The sequence below is a fragment of the Hippocampus zosterae genome, chromosome 20 (assembly GCF_025434085.1).
Source record: "Hippocampus zosterae strain Florida chromosome 20, ASM2543408v3, whole genome shotgun sequence".
In the NCBI taxonomy this organism is placed as follows: domain Eukaryota; kingdom Metazoa; phylum Chordata; class Actinopteri; order Syngnathiformes; family Syngnathidae; genus Hippocampus; species Hippocampus zosterae.
The window spans coordinates 10,822,034-10,837,670 of NC_067470.1; the positions used below are offsets into that span (position 1 = coordinate 10,822,034).

The 15,637-nt window shown below is 49.7% G+C and overlaps 2 protein-coding genes and 1 long non-coding RNA gene across 5 annotated transcripts in view; 2 read left to right on the forward strand and 1 right to left on the reverse strand.

Annotated features, from left to right (window-relative positions):
* The window catches only part of rreb1a (ras responsive element binding protein 1a), a 28,720-nt gene extending 23,703 nt beyond the window's left edge, over window positions 1-5,017 (forward strand). For 2 of the 3 annotated variants that reach the window (XM_052054247.1, XM_052054245.1), the window contains exons 16-20: window positions 59-220; window positions 469-609; window positions 687-784; window positions 1,407-2,031; window positions 2,746-5,017. In XM_052054247.1, the coding sequence (XP_051910207.1) occupies window positions 59-220; window positions 469-609; window positions 687-784; window positions 1,407-2,031; window positions 2,746-3,173 (1,454 nt within the window). In that variant the 3' untranslated portion in view covers window positions 3,174-5,017. The remainder of the gene's footprint in view (window positions 1-58; window positions 221-468; window positions 610-686; window positions 785-1,406; window positions 2,032-2,745) is intronic. The other variant, XM_052054246.1, reaches the window with a different exon arrangement.
* On the reverse strand, window positions 4,804-7,131 carry LOC127593103 (uncharacterized). The gene is made up of 2 exons (XR_007960316.1): window positions 7,042-7,131; window positions 4,804-5,273 (listed from the first exon to the last, which is right to left on the reverse strand). It is a non-coding gene; the product is annotated as an uncharacterized LOC127593103 (long non-coding RNA).
* Window positions 7,132-11,437: 4,306 nt separating this feature from the next.
* Window positions 11,438-14,094, forward strand: eci2 (enoyl-CoA delta isomerase 2). The gene is given in 5 exon segments (XM_052054314.1): window positions 11,438-11,617; window positions 11,705-11,750; window positions 13,180-13,223; window positions 13,292-13,435; window positions 13,703-14,094. Coding segments are annotated over 5 exon segments (558 nt in total). The 5' UTR covers window positions 11,438-11,449; the 3' UTR covers window positions 13,859-14,094.
* The last annotated feature ends 1,543 nt before the right edge of the window (window positions 14,095-15,637 follow it).

Genomic DNA, 15,637 nt, shown 5'->3' on the forward strand with positions numbered 1-15,637 from the left:
ACGGCCGGCGTCGCGGCCGACGCCATCCGCACTGACGACGGCGCCCGTCCGTCCTCAGGCCAGAAGCCGTTCCCGTGCCCGCGCTGCGACGCCTTCTTCTCCACCAAGTCCAACTGTGAGCGCCACCTGCTGAGGAAGCACGGTGTTACCAACCGCACGCTGAGGCGCAACGGCGTCTTCGCCAAGAAAGAAAGTGACGACGGCTCGCATGAGAGCGCCGGTGAGGCTCGCGCCAGAAAACGACGCGTGGCCAAATGAGCTTTGACACGTCGCTGCCGGAACGCGCCGATGAGCATCGACGAGCGATGCTTTTTCTCCTTCGGCGTGGTCGCATCCGCTCCCGAGCCGCCCGAGCTCGGCGATGATTTCCGCGGCGTCGAAGACCATTTTGTCATCGGCCACTTGCGCACACAAAGCAGTCCACTTGCGCACATGCCGGCCGTGACGCTTTTTTCCTCTTCTCGTTAGAGAGTCAGTCCGACGCCGAGCAGCTGGCCAACGACTCGTCGCCGCTCGGCACGGCCCCTCCCGCTCCCCTGAAAGACACGCCCTCTGAGCGCCAGGGAGATGAGCCCGCGCCACCCAGCCCCGCCCACACGGCCACCCCAGGTGAGTCCCCCTCCCGCGTATGCCAATTAAGGATGCCGATGGCGTCATCATCAGGAATTTGCGCCTTGTGCGGGTAGCAGGTTCGAGTCCCACGCAAGCTTCTGAGCTCGCGCAGCGGCCGGGGGCAACGGAGACCTTAACCGACGCGTCCCAGCAAGCTCCACCTAGCGCCAAGGTAACCCGGCACACACTCGAGCGGCCGGGCAGAAGCGGGCAGCCGCCGCTGACTTGACTAACACCTACCTTTGCTGAGGGAAAGTCGGCATCGTTGAATGTTGAGAAAAAATGCAAAATGCATTTGATGTGCTCGCGCTTGGAAGCAACGAACCGCTGAACACAAACAGTCCGCCAACATAATGCAACGACACCCACTATTCTTGATCCTCTCTATGAGAAACGGCTGATGTTGCAGTAACATCAGCCGAGTCAAAGTCGATTGGGCTTCGTTTGCGTCCGCGTGATTGGATTGTACCGCCTCCCAGTGGCCCAGGTTGACCAGCGCACCGGAAGGAGCGGCACACTAAATATTTGGTTGCAGTATTCAAACAGGGTGCACAAACTCTTCCCTCCTTTACTTTCTCTTTGCATAAAGAAAGATCATGTAGAGCGCTCCTTTTCCGTCATAAAATTTCATAAAAAACACACACACATTCACACACTATATATATATATATATATATATATATATATATATTGCATAATTGCGGGGGGTTGGATTAATGTTGTAACTACGAAACAAACTTGCCTTGCAACTCAAGGCGAATGGTGGTGACTGTTTCCGTTTGTTTTGGCTTTAGTGTGATCACCACGACGACGACGATTGCCACAGCAACAAAAGTTTGGATTTGAACTTCGGCTCCAAGCTGATTGACTTCAAACTATCAAACTCGGCTGCCCCGGGCCCCGCCCCCGTCCCTCAAGCCAAGGCCACCGCCGCCCCCCCGACGGACGAAACGGATGCCCCCGCAGCTGCCGTCAAGACTCAGTCGGACTGGAAGCACGTTTGCGCAACGTGCCACAAAAGTTTCCGCTACGCCACCACCCTCGCGCGCCATGAAAGGGCGCACCTGAGCCAGGAGGGGCCGCCCGAGGAGAAGCAGCAGGCAGCGCCGCCGCCCCTGGAGGCCGACCGGGAGAACTGCGAGGTGAAGCCCGAGGGCAAAGAGGATGATGAGGATGAGGGAGGAGCAACAAGGCCGGGGGAGAGCGATGCCCCGGAGAGCGACGACAACGACGATGACGACGACGACAACGACGATGACGACGAGCGCACAGACGACGATGGCAAAAGCTCAGAGACGGGGGATCTGGCCGCCGGCTGCGCCGCCGTCGTGGACAAACGCAAAAAGAAGACATGCGACGTGTGCGCCAAACGATTTTGGTCGCTGCAGGACCTCACGCGACACATGAGGTCGCACACCGGTACGTCACGCCTAGCACACACGCACGTGCCACGAAGACGCCGTTGAGCCCGTCCGGCCCGATGAAGTTTGCTTTTCGCCTTTTGGAAACAGGCCGCCAATTTCCAAACAGAGTGAAGGCCCGTTTTCCCAGGCCACCAAAAAGTCACCGCATGCTCACATCAAAAGAAGGAAGAAGCTTGAAACAAAGTTCAACGTGTTAAGTCCCTATGAGAATCCGAGTGACTCAGCAGCCGAACGCGCCCCCTGGTGTTGTTCTGGGAAATGACATTTTAAGGCTCCGTATATCAGGACGGGCGGTGGCTTGAGAAAGGCGCGGGCTTCCTTTTCAGAAGATCGTGCTGCCACAAAAGGGGCGTGTGCTCGCTAACACTGCATCGCCCGCGTTTACCGTTGCCGCCATCAACCGTTTGGGTGCATGTGTGTGATATCTGTTGAGTGGGAAAAAACAATCTCTTAGCCATCCCGCTCATTTCTACGTGGAATGCACACACACAGTCTGGCTGGAGAGTGTGACAACTCTCCTTTCCAAAACGATGCACATTTTCCACCAGCAATGTTGAGCACGCTTAATATTTCAGATGAGCAGCTCGACCATATTCATGCAACAAACCCACTCGGAACACAATCGGGACGCAAAGTGCCCCGCGCTGAAAGTGTGCATCTGCGTGGCCGTGCGCAGGTGCTTGCGCTGACATGTGGTTTCTTCCCACAGGCGAGCGTCCTTACCGCTGCGCCACGTGCGAGCGCACGTTCACGCTCAAGCACAGCCTGGTTCGCCACCAGCGTATCCATGCCAAGACGCCAAGCGAGGATGGCGACCGGGATGGTCCCGCGCTCAGCGAAACCCGCCCCCCTTCCGAGAACGGGAGCGAGTGTGCCAGGGACTTGGATGACGGCCGCGCATCCGACCCGGAGCCCGCCGGAGGAGCGGCCGCCGCCAAGGATGAGCCTAAACTTAACGCGGCCCCGCCGGAGGCCGCGCCTCCCGGCCAGTCGGCCGCCCGCGTGGCGCCGAACTCAAACGTTTCCAAAGAGCTCCCGGGCCAGGCCTCGATTCAGGACCTGTTGGAGCTCCGAGCCCCGCCCACCCTGGATCACACGTTGGCCAATGGGGAACCTCCGGTGGTGGGTGTGGACTGAGCGTGCGCAAGATGCCCTACCGCTAACAAGTGCCTTACTACTCATCCTTTTATAGCTTTTTAACTTTGTTTTGTCAGCAATCAGATCAAGATGGCCGACCGGTGTCACGTGACACCTCTTGTAACTGGAAAAGATGGCGGATGGACAAACGTTGGCCACCACCGCCCCTCATCTTGTGTGCGAGAACTTCTCAGTTGACTTTTTGGTGTTGGGAGTTTTCTTTTTTTCTTCTTCTTTTTTTTTCAAGTGAACAAATGTCCTAAGTTGATGTGCGTGTGCGTGCGCGTGATCGCCCTGTGTTGTTGTCGGCCGGCCGCCTTGGCGCCGACCCGGGTTCCCATTACCTCAACGCTGTCAATCACGTCTTCCTGCTCGCGAACACGGTGGCTGGTAGCCGGTGCAACGTGTCCAGTCGTCTGCTTTGGCTACAATGGCGCCTTTCGTGCGATTGGCCCTCAGCGCACAACAAGAGCGATTCGCTTTAGCATTTAGCGAGGCCTCGCCTCAGCTTCATCAGGGCTAACGTGACTTCTCCGCAGCTAGCCGGGGCGTTCAAACACTCAGCGGCAAGCGCTAACACATGCGTCGTACGCGGCGAGGGACAACTGTTAGTTTAGCTCAGACGTGACGTCGCTAACTGCAAAGCAGGCCAGGTACCGTAGGCGGACGGCAGGCCAAGTGAGCATTTGCGCACTTGCCATCAAACACTTAGCTAACATGCCTATTCCCCCTCGAGCTCACACTTGACAGACATGAATTCTTACTTTAATTTCAAACTTGTTCTGGCGTCTGAGACAATCAAATGGGTGCGGAAAAATGTTTTTGGGTGTGAAAGTTCAACACTATCTTGTGTCACTGGATTCAACTTGACTTTTGGTTCAATGCGTGTGTCGGGGGGAGACCTGGGGGGCTGTTTTGTTTGCCCTCCTGTCCATTTGGCCCCAAATAAAATGAACAAGTCACCATGACTTCACTGCTCCAACTGGATGGACACTAACTGCTACTTTTACTTCTACTACCCTTGACAGCAGTACTACTACAGTAGAGTACAAGGACTCGAGTAGCGCCGCTTGTATTTGGACATGGTCAGCATGGGTTTTCATCTCTTGAGTGCGGCTCACGCCAAGGGCCTCGGGCTGGACGTCGCGAGCTATCTTAGGTGCTGGCCACTGCAAGTCAATGCAGTGACTTTGTCCACGTCACGGCGGCCGACGCTCCTCTTGAGTTTCACATTGGCAACGCGTGGCCGCCGTTATCAGATTTTCAGAAGTCCGGTCGAGTCAGATCAAACATGCTGAGGTGATGTTTGAAAGTTCAGTGAAGTTCATCAAATGTGAGGCTGAAGATTCGCAAGCGCGCTTGGATGAAGTCATCGAGTTGCGCGCGGAACGCAGCTGGCCGGGCTGCAAACGAGCAATAGAATTATCCAAGAGGAGAGAGAGGTTAAAAAAAAAAGCTTTAATCATCAAATCTTTTGTTCTTTCTGTTAAACTGTGAACATGAACATGAACATTATTATTATTATTATTTGATTTTTTTTCGCTTCTTCTGGGTGACTTTTAGGATAGTGTTTTGTTTTTGCATGCTTAATCAAATGAGCTTGATGATTTCTGTACACACACACACACACACACACACACACACACGTCATAAATAAAAGATGATGTTGCGCTCAGGGTTCTTCTCAAACTGTTTTTGTTTTGCTTCCTGAGATGCAAATGATGATTTCTTGAGTTCATGTCGACTGTCAATCAATCAATCGCACCAGCACTTGACTGTGAACACACACTCAACAAGTGGACAAAGTCGTCAATGAAAGTACAAAAATAAAGTTTGAAAATGCCTCTTGCTGTCCACGTTTTTTGCAGATCCCGCTTTGGGAACGGGAAGCAGATTGCGGTCACTCATGCGAAGGGCTTGTTGACATGGATGCTTTATTTCACGTTGACTAGGGACGACGGCCGCGCATGCGCACACGCAGGAAAGCACGACAGCTGGCCGGACGTCCCGCTGATGTCGGTCAGGTGGTGGCCGCTCTCATCAGTGCCTGCTCACCAAACACGTGCGTGAAGTGAAGCACGTGCTCCTCGCAGTGCTCGCCTGCAGGCCAACAAAGACACAACATGACACAACGCGAGGCGATTCAGAGCTTGCTTGCCAAACGGCGGCTAACGTTAGCATCCCAGCCCCGGAGGAGATGAAGCTGACTGGAGATGTTGCAAACAACTGGGATAACTTTCGTGCTGAATTTGAGGACTATTCTTTGGCATCCGGTTTGGGAGATAAAGACAAAAGAGTGCAGGCCGCTGCTCTGAGAAGACTTATGGGGGGCGATTGCCGCCATTTGTACAAACACAACCTGAACCTGTCTGCGGCACAACAGGAGGACGTGAAGGAGATATTGGACGCGTTGGAGAATTATTTCAAACCAAAACGGAATGTAATATTCGAGAGATACGTGTTTGGAAACTGCAAGCAAGATGACGGTGAGCCAATTGATTCGTTTGTTACGAGACTGCGCGAGAGGGCCGCTTCATGTGAATACGGAGAGCTAAAAGAAGAGCTGCTACGCGACCGGCTGGTCCTTGGAATCACTGACGAAAATGTGAGAAGACGCCTACTTGGGGAGAAAGACCTGACACTAAGATCGGCCATTGATATGTGCAGAGAGGCTGAAATGACGGGTATGAAATTGAAACTCATGACGCCAGAGTGCATTTCAGAGAGTATTCACGTATCAGACAAGCAACAGCAACGGGGCACGCGAGGCATGTATAAACCCAAAGATGGAGAGAGGAGAAGGAACATTGTCGAGTGCAAATATTGTGGTGGCTCACACAAATGGGGAGCGGATGCGTGCCCAGCATTTGGAAAAAACATCGCAAATGTGGGACTTTGAATCACTTCGCAAAAGTGTGCATGAGAAAAGTTCAATCCAACCAGAGAGTTAATATCACGGAAGACGCACAGTTTGACGAAGAACAGGATGATATCTATGCGGCGGAGAGCATTGGTGCTGTACATGGTCATGGGAGAAAATGGTTCGCTACCCTCTCATTAAACGGAGCACCCCAGAGATGTCGGTTGGATTCGGGGGCCACGTGCAATGTAATGAGCATCAGAGACAAGAGGAAGCTTGCGCCCAACGTTCCTCTACTCTCAAGCAAGACCAAGCTAGTTTTGTATTCTGGAGAAACGCTCAACTCAATTGGGGTTTTTAGAACTGAATGTGTGGTACACGGCAAAAGGCATATCTTAGACTTCGAGGTTGTGAGGTGCAAACAGCGCCCCCTCCTGTCGGGCTCAACGAGTGTGGAGTTGGGGCTAATGCATTTCACCATCCCAGAAGAACTGAATCTGATAGGGCAGAGCAGCACTGGGCCACTTACCAAGCAGCAAATTGTGATTGAACGGGTTGGCCAACCTACAAGGTTGAAAATGACTTGCTGTTTTAGAAAGCCGATCTTAAAGGCTCAACAAAACAAAATACCGCTATCTCATTGCGGGAAAGTATCTGAAATCAAGGTTCCGCTTGTACAAAAACGTCTCGGGGGCATTTTGGTTGAGCGTTGTACCGCGGGCTTCTTTTCTCATTTCCAACAACGGTGGCACAGTAAGCGGAGAAGGGCGCAAGATCAGTCAGTCTGCGCGGGCCTGGTCCGTCCCTCGTCGGCAGCGACGGCCAATCGGCGTCAAGGCCCTCGTTTCCACGTCACACGCAGACATGCCGCCAAATGAAGAAAAATAAGTCCCGCTTTATTTGGGGTGAAAAAGGTTCTGGATTTGGCTGCGCCTCAGTTGCGTGACCTAGTACGGCTAAGGCCGTTGCCGCCGACTCGGACGGCCCAAAATACCGACGGAAGCTCACTGAGGCACTCGCCGGACTGACCGCGCTCACCTCCATTAGGAAGCTTACGGACGGGCGCACTGACCCGGGTTGAACACCAGGTTCCCCTTGTGAATGTTCTCCATCAGCACGGCGATGGTCAACTTGTGGGAGGCGCCCTGCGCGACAAGACCACAGCTTTGCGCTTGCTTTCTTTGCCGGTGCCCCGTTGCTTGACGAATGGCCGGCGGGAAGGAAAAATAATCCAAATCCCTTTGCTGAGGGACCTACCGCTACGTTTCTTCCCATTCTGCCGTCCCTCCTTGCGAGAGCTCGCCCGGTAGCCAAGGCGATGGCGGTCGTTTCTGCGCTACCTTCGGACTTTAATCATAATAATAATACATTTTATTTATAAGCGCCTTTCAAGACACTCAAGGACACTTTACAATAACAAAAAACACAAAACAATACGGGTTGAGCAGCGGCAGCCAAAACGCGCCAGCGTTCACTCAACCCGAAGGTCAGAAAGAAACCACAGGGGAGGGAGAGAGGGAGAAAAAACCCACGCTCGAACTACCCTCATTTTGAGGATAATTTGAGTGAGGCAAAAAAAAACCCTGCTTAAGCATATGACAGTTACAACAGGTCACAAGACATAAACAACAAAGACGGTGAATCAAGGGAATGTATGAGGGAGGGGCTGATGGTGGGGGACTAGCTTCTGTGCATATTTTCATCAGGGGAAGGTCGAGATAGGAGATGTTGTTTTGGTAGCAGGCTGCCCAAGAATTTAAGACAGCCTTGAGTCCGTGGCTTATGTCTCTTTAGTGGCGTCTATTATCTCAAGTATCTGTGTTCCTGCCATCACACCAAATGGTGGGTAGTGGTGGTCTGGTCTCACCTCACCGCTCCCAACTTCCACACCGGGTCAGATGACATGTTACTTTCTTTGTTTCGGGATTTGCATGAGAGGCGTACCTCCCCGCCTCTCATTATCATATTGTCTCTATATAATCTCATGAATGTGTTTCTTTGGGGCTTCCTGATGAAATCTGAGACTCACAGGAACCCAAATCGATTCGTGTTGTGATAAATTGAAGAAAAGACAACATGGTGTTGGGTCTTCTTCCACACTATAGAGAGATAAAAGAACCTGTGTCCAAGGAGGACCAAGAGCAATTTGACCGCTCCCATTCCTCAACACGTCAATCAGCCAAATCCATGATTTCAGTCAGTAATTGAATACAGATTCCAGTTTTCTCCAAGTTGTTGACCATCCTGCTGTGGCGCTCCAAACCCGCAACAGTTGTTGCAGTGGTTGAGCACAGTCTGAATCTGAGTGTTGGACATCCGCGTTATGCCATCCTTCGACCGGCAGCCTCGTCCAATAGAGCCGCTCGATAGATCAGGAAACTGCTCACACCAAACAGCAGCATACCTATTATCGGAAGGCCGAAAATGTAGATGTCGTCCAAATCCTCAACGGACAGTGTTGACAGGCACACCATTCTCCGCTTCCTCCAAGGATCTTGCTTTATTTTATTTTATTGAATATTTTTTGGGGGTGAAAATGAGACTGATAGGATGATTAGGGTGCAGCCTACATTAACACAAAAATATATTACTAACATGTACAAAGACACACAAATGTTTGTTTGTTTTTTTTCTCCTCGACAACCTCGGATCTACTTGGGACCTGTTCTGATCTACTGGGAGATCAGGATCTAGCTAATGGGCACCCCTGATCTAGTGTGTGTTTTTAGGATGAAAATACGACAGGAGGCTAGGAAAAGTCCGACAAAAGACACGCACAAGGACTGAGTGGGGAGCAGGGAAGGGTGGGGGTGGGGTGGGGGACAGCGCAGAAAGCAAAAGCGTCCGCCTTCGTCGTGAGCCAAGCAAGAAAGACTCCGCGCAAATTCGGGAAATGTGGTGACAAAATACCCGAAGTGAAAAGTTTGGATTTGTTCCTCTGGCTGATGTCGCTTCATCATAATGTTAGAACCGCCTCCCTCATTAATCAAAAAGCGACGTCGACGTACATACGGCCAAATCCCAACCAAGCGGTGAGGCCGAGAACGAGCGAAACGACGCGTTTCAGTTTCCTTCAAGTCGTTTGTACCTTCCTCTCGGTGAACGCCGACAATGCGTGTACATGTCCGACTGGTCGATTACCGCCTGGCTTCTGATTGGTCGCTTGTGAGAAACTCCGCCTCGCGCCGGCCTTGCCTCCACGGCCTGCCGGCACCTACAAACAGTTCGTGAGGGTGGGGTTTGGGGGACTCACCACGGACTTTGACGTTCTCTGCACGGCAAGAATTTTGTAGTCAAGGGAGAATTTGATGCACTTGACTTCTTTGTCCTCCATTCTGCACACAAAACAAATTTTGAGCCCAAGCTCTCATAAAAATAAGAATGATGAACAATTGTGGGGCGCCTGCGCCTTCCCTGAAGGTAACCGAACTCTTGTCGTCCGGACCTTTGACGACCGCCCCCGGAACGCACCACGAACACCTGAAGGCGGCACCAGACCATCATCAGCTTCATGTATGGACAAACATCTCAAACAAACGGATACCCGCCATATATGCTGTTGGATGGCGTTTTTTTTTTAATTTTATTTTTATTTTATTTTTTTGCGGCTTCGTTGCCGCCACTAGTCAGCTGATTCTCAGTTGAAGCTCGCGGAAGCTGACCTGTTTGTTGGCTTCGTCGAAGAAAACATTGTTGACGCTCGAAGCGTTTTCAAAGTGGACCAGGTTGTCGCAAAGCTCAAAGTAATGCTCGTCACTCATTGTCTTAAAACATCATTCATTCATTCATCTTCCTAACCGCTTGAGGGTCGCGGGGGTTGCTGGAGCCTATCCCAGCTGTCTCCGGGCAGTAGGCGGGGGACACCCTGAATCGGTTGCCAGCCAATCGCAGGGCACACAGAGACGAACAACCATTCACACTCACACTCACACCTAGGGACAATTTAGAGTGTTCAATCAGCCTGCCATGCATATTTTTGGTCGCTTTTTTTTTTCCCCTCTACTTTTACGGCCACCAAAACAAGACGGGCGGAAATATCGTTGGCTGTCGGTTCAATCACTTCCGGTGCGCAGTTTCACAATAAAAAAGCATTCCGTTCGCTCTTCAAATGAAAATTGGACAGGAGAAAAACAAAGCGCCAAGTTACGCTCGGAACAACAATTTGCCATCAGAAAGTAGGAAGCACGACGAGCCATTCTTTGGGACCGGCTGTCGACCCGATGAGGACAAGCAGCAACGACAGAGAAAATAAGCCACAATGGAAACTGATGGCTGAGGAGCATTTCGGATTGCTCTTCTTTTTGTGTGAAATCATCACTCAGAGCGAAGCAACTTGACATATTCATTTGAAAAGACATTTACATATTCAGTGAAATGTTTTTTTTGTTTGTTTGTTCAAGAAGCTTACGAGACCACGGTCTCCTTATTAAAATAGAATTCATGATTCCAGTTTATTGTCTTGTATTCTGTCAATGAAATACATCTGAAAATACATAGAAAGGAAAACAAAAAGCGGACGGGACCCGGAATTTCCTGCCGTCACGGCGTCAACCTTGTTTGCCTGTGGCTTTCTTTCGGCTTTTGGTCCTGCCTTCTTGTTCTCCTCCCAACCTCTCTAAATGACTTTGATGGCGCTGACACGCTTCCCATTAACGTGAGTTTTTCTTTCACTTCTGTGGAAATCCCCGCCGAGGGCGAAGTTGGTGTTCGTTAACGTCAAGAGAAAGGCCACAGGAGCGAAAGGTCAACTGATGCGTTTCAAAGAAAGACGAGAATGTTTGACGAGAAAGGAACCCGGTCGAGTCGAGTGGCACTTTTGGGCAGAGGAGCGAGGACGTCGTGGCGCGGTGAGCCCCCGCCTCATAGTGCGGAGGTGCAGGGTTCGATTCCATCTGCGTCTTTCCTGCGTGGCGTTTGCACGTTCTTCCCCTCCTCTCGCGAAACGTGCATGGCAGGTTGAGGGAGCGCTCGAAACTGTCCCTCGGTGTGATAGCGAGCGTGAACGGTTGTTTTTCTGTGTGATTTTTTTGCGATTGGCTGGCAACCCGTTCGGGGTGTACCCCGCCTACTGCCCGAAGTCGGCTGGCATATGCTCCTGCACGCCTGCGACCGTCCCTGAAGAGAACCGGATCAGATTATGGATGGAGTGAGGATGTCACGCAATGCATCCTGGGAAGCTAGCAAACGGATACATCGGCAAATGTCAGGGAGTAAGACGAGAGCGAGAGGCACCACGATGTGATATAACACAAACAAAAGTCAAGAGAGTCGCCGGAAGTGCTCTGTCCGTCCTCGCAGTCACTGGCCTTTGGAGTTGAGATGTTGGCGCGTTGTGTTGTTGTTGACATGTTGTGGTTGCGTGTCGTGATCAGGTTGTGGCGATTGTCCAGCGTTCCCACCATCGAGTGGTGCCGGGATGGAGAGTAATAAGATTGTCGCTCATCGCCGGCCCCCTGTGGACAGGAGGTACGTGAAAGCCTTCATCGACTTCCCCAAGCTGCTGGTGGTGGTGGTGAACGGACCGGCCGTGGGAATCTCCGTCACAGTCATGGGAATGTTCGACTTGGTCTAAGCAACGGAGAGCGTATGCACCCGCGCACGCATGCATTCGGCAAACTCGTGATTTGTATTTATTCCAAATCAAAGTCGTGAAATTATTTGTCGTATTGAGGCTACTTTCCACACGCCCTTCAGCCAACTGGGCCAGAGTCCGGAAGGTAGGGATGTGAATCTCAGCACTGAGGACGATTCGATACACATCACGATCCACTGCCAGCGATGCGATACTTAAACGATACATGGAATTTTCTGGCGATACGATGCAATACGTTTCACCGTCGTCACGATGCGATACGATTCGATACACATTAAGTTCAAATCAATGCGATCCGATACGATACAATGCAATTTGTTGCGATATTGTGCAATTAAACATGATGCAAATAACCAAAGAAAAAAAGCTTTTAAAAAGATGGAATTCAGTATGGTATTACAAAAAGGATACCACTTTATTCCTTATAAAGAGTAGAACTTGTAAAACAACTTATTTAAGCCCTTTCACAATTGGGTTTTGTGCAAAGAAAATGTAAACAATTTGGCACCTGAGACTCACAGCTGTTGCTATAGTGTAAACACAAACAGACTCTCACTGAGTGTCTTATATGAAATATTCATATATATATATATATATATAAATATATATATATATATATTAATCTATAGCGCAAGATGTCCACCCATCCACTGTAAGTGCAACTCTTTGCGCACTGTTCAGCGACACAGTAATCTCACTTCTCACTTTGTTGTACACATCGGGAATATGTTTGTAAGTGAACACAGACCTGTCTGGTATTTTATACCTGGGTTCCAAAACGTGCACGAGATGTCTGAAACCCTCGTTGTCCACCACGCTAAGGCTGGAGGTCTTTGCATATGAAATAAGCAGTGGCCTTAGTTATAGCCATTGCGCGGTCACAGTGAGTTGCAAGGGGACTCCCAAAATAAGAGGCAATTTTTTTCTGATCCTGACCTGGTTTACCAAGAGTTTCTCCGGTGTCCGACGAGGAACTGGGCGGGGAAGCGGGAGGGAAACTTGTCGGTGATCTGGTGCCATCGGTTTAAGTGGGTCTGCATATTTGTGGTGCTGCCGTTGTATGGCTTCTTAGTGCGACATTCCTTGCAAATTACGGAGGTTTTATCAAGCTTTCCGTCTTTCAAGCCGTAGTATTTCCAAACATAAGATTTGAATGTTGCGGCTGCATTAAATATAGTAGTTTCCTTGCTGCTGCGTGCGCTAACTTCCATAATGTTTCGCTCGTTGTGTACTGGACTGTATGTGACGCACGGCTACCGTCCGTATTCAACACAAAACGCAAAGCAATGATGGTGCATTCATTGCGCCTAGGAAAGGGCAGATATGTGACGTTTAACATGAATAAAACGGCGATTGAATCGGATTTTACCGATACCCATCAATGCATCGTGATGAATCGCGATTTCACCGATACCCATCAATGCATCGTGATGAATCGCGATTTCACCCGTCAATCGCGTCGTACCCAGTGAATGAGCCGATGCACTCGGATCGCGGTGGTGCGCATCGATGTATCGATTAATATCGATTATTTTCCACACCCTTACCGGAAGGCTGCTCGTCATACACGTTCCCTCGCATCATGGGCCTCGGCAAGGCACCTGCACGAGAACCGCGCACGCACACGTACACACTTGTGATTGACAGCGGCGCGCGTATGTGCAGGCCAATGAGATGTTGCTGTTCAACAAGAAGCTCACGGCCTTCCAGGCATGCCAGCTGGGCCTGGTCACGCAAGTCTTCCCCGACAGCAGCTTCCACGCGGAAGTTTGGAGCCGACTGAAGAACAACGCCAAGCTACCTCCAAATGTAAATGCGCACAGTTCACGGCAGCGGGGGGATCAACATCATCGCAAAAAGACCATTTTAGATGATACGCATCGTTTTGCGGGGCTTGACATTAAACAATGGCCCGAGGGTACAGCAAAGCTTACGACGCTGGGCCGAACGAGCCAAGAAAAATATGTCTGGCTCATCGCTCCGGTTGAAAAAGCAAACTGTACCTCTCCCGCCCCCAGCAGAAGTCGTGAGCTCGCAACGCCGCGCGTAACGTTGTCGGTGTGTGTGTTCCGTTAGTCTCTGGCGCTGTCCAAGCAACTCATACGCTCTGTGGAGAAAGAGCGCCTCCACGCCGTCAATGACGCTGAGGTGGACTGTCTGATAGAGCGATGGATGTCGGATGAGTGCTTCAACGCTGTCATGAGCTTCTTTCAGGCCAAAGCGAAGCTTTGAGCTGTTTCGGCAAGCGTCTGGACCCACCGCAAGGAGTGTCTCTGTGGTGGCGTGCCACCGCGCGCTGGTTGTTGAGGCCATTGATTTCGGCCAGACATTTCGGCCAACGTGAAGGATCAAGCGCCTGACCGGATTTGCACACGTGCGTGGCACTCGACTCTATCCTGTGTGTCCATTTGTCTACAAGGGGAAAAAAAGTTGTTCAAATGATCAATAAACACGTCTCCTTTCTTTGACCTGTATAATCACTTGGTGTTGTTAGCAGGAGCTATTGTTCAGATTCGCAGCATTCTCATTAGCAATTATCCGCGCGATCATCTTGTCATTTATTTGTGTTTGTGATCGTTCAAATTGCCGACATCGAAGCCATGAAGCACTAGCCATGATGAGCGTCGTCGTGTTGCCCGGCAACGAATCGTCCAATCACGAAGCGCACCGCCTCCCTTTAAAAAAAGGGGGGCCCTCCTCACGTGCGTCAACGCAAGATGGCGGCCGTCTGAGATGATGACGCGTTCCTGGGTTTCGACTTCAGCACAGCAGGTAATAGTGATGGGTCCATGAGGCCTCATGAGGCGTGTCGACACACTGACACACTGTGTTGATACTGTGCTGATACTGTGTCACTGACCACTGCCACCTGCTGGACCTTCAAAATCCCTGCATCCAACCCACTCAACAGACTGAACTGACTGATAATTTTTTTGTATATTGAACATATAAAATATACAATTCGGTAATAAATTGGCAAAAAGTGAAGGTAAGATATAAAAAAAGGAAAAGAAAATAGTCATCATCACAAATATGTGTTCAAAGGAGTAGAAAGAAGTAAAAAAAACCCTAGAGTCCTACCCCTTCTTATATATGAATTGATCATTTTTCAAAATAGAAAAGAAAGTCTACATATCAACAAATGCTTTTACCCTTATGTATGCTGTACTTATACATTTTTACAACTTTAGGTTTGTATATACAGTACATACTCATTGGAGCACAAGTATATGTCAATTTTCTCATATTCATAATGGATGCTACATTTCATTAATATATTAAATAATCTCATCAATGTATTCCTGATGTATTGCTATATTTCATGGGTGTATCGAATTTATTAGCTTAATTCTGATTTGTGTAGTTGTCTTGTACTACTCTCAAATTCATTTTTAATCTCAGCAAGAGAGTTACTCATTTTACTGGTCCGTTTCAGAATCATTCCACAGATTTACACCTATTACAGATACACTCCTTTGCGTGATGTTTGTTCGTGTTTTGGATTTTTCTGTATAGGTTAGTACCCCTTAAATTATGACAACTTTCTCGAATTTTAAAAAGCTTCTGGATGTTTTGGCAAAGGAGGTTATTGTGTGCTTTGTACATTAATTGGGCGATTTTGAAGTCAACCAGGTCATGAGATTTCATTGTTTAATTTGATAAACGGTGGATTTGTGGGTTCCGTCTATTTGGAGCCAGTGATTGTTCTGATTGCTTTGTATTGTAGTTTTAAAACAGTTTTACTGGCATTTCCCCATATTTCCACACAATAGGTCAAATATGGAAGTAATAAAAGTGTGTACAAGGATTTCTTATTCAGCACATCCTTAGTTTTGGGAGGATCCCTATGGTTTGGGATACTTTTCTTTTATTATCTATTATGTAGCTGCCAGCACGGTTTTGCATCTACAACTGTTCCAAGACATTTTCATAAGGTCATTCATCGATTTGATGAAGTGTATACAATATCATTCACATCCATGCATTCATTTTGCAACATTCAATGTGTTC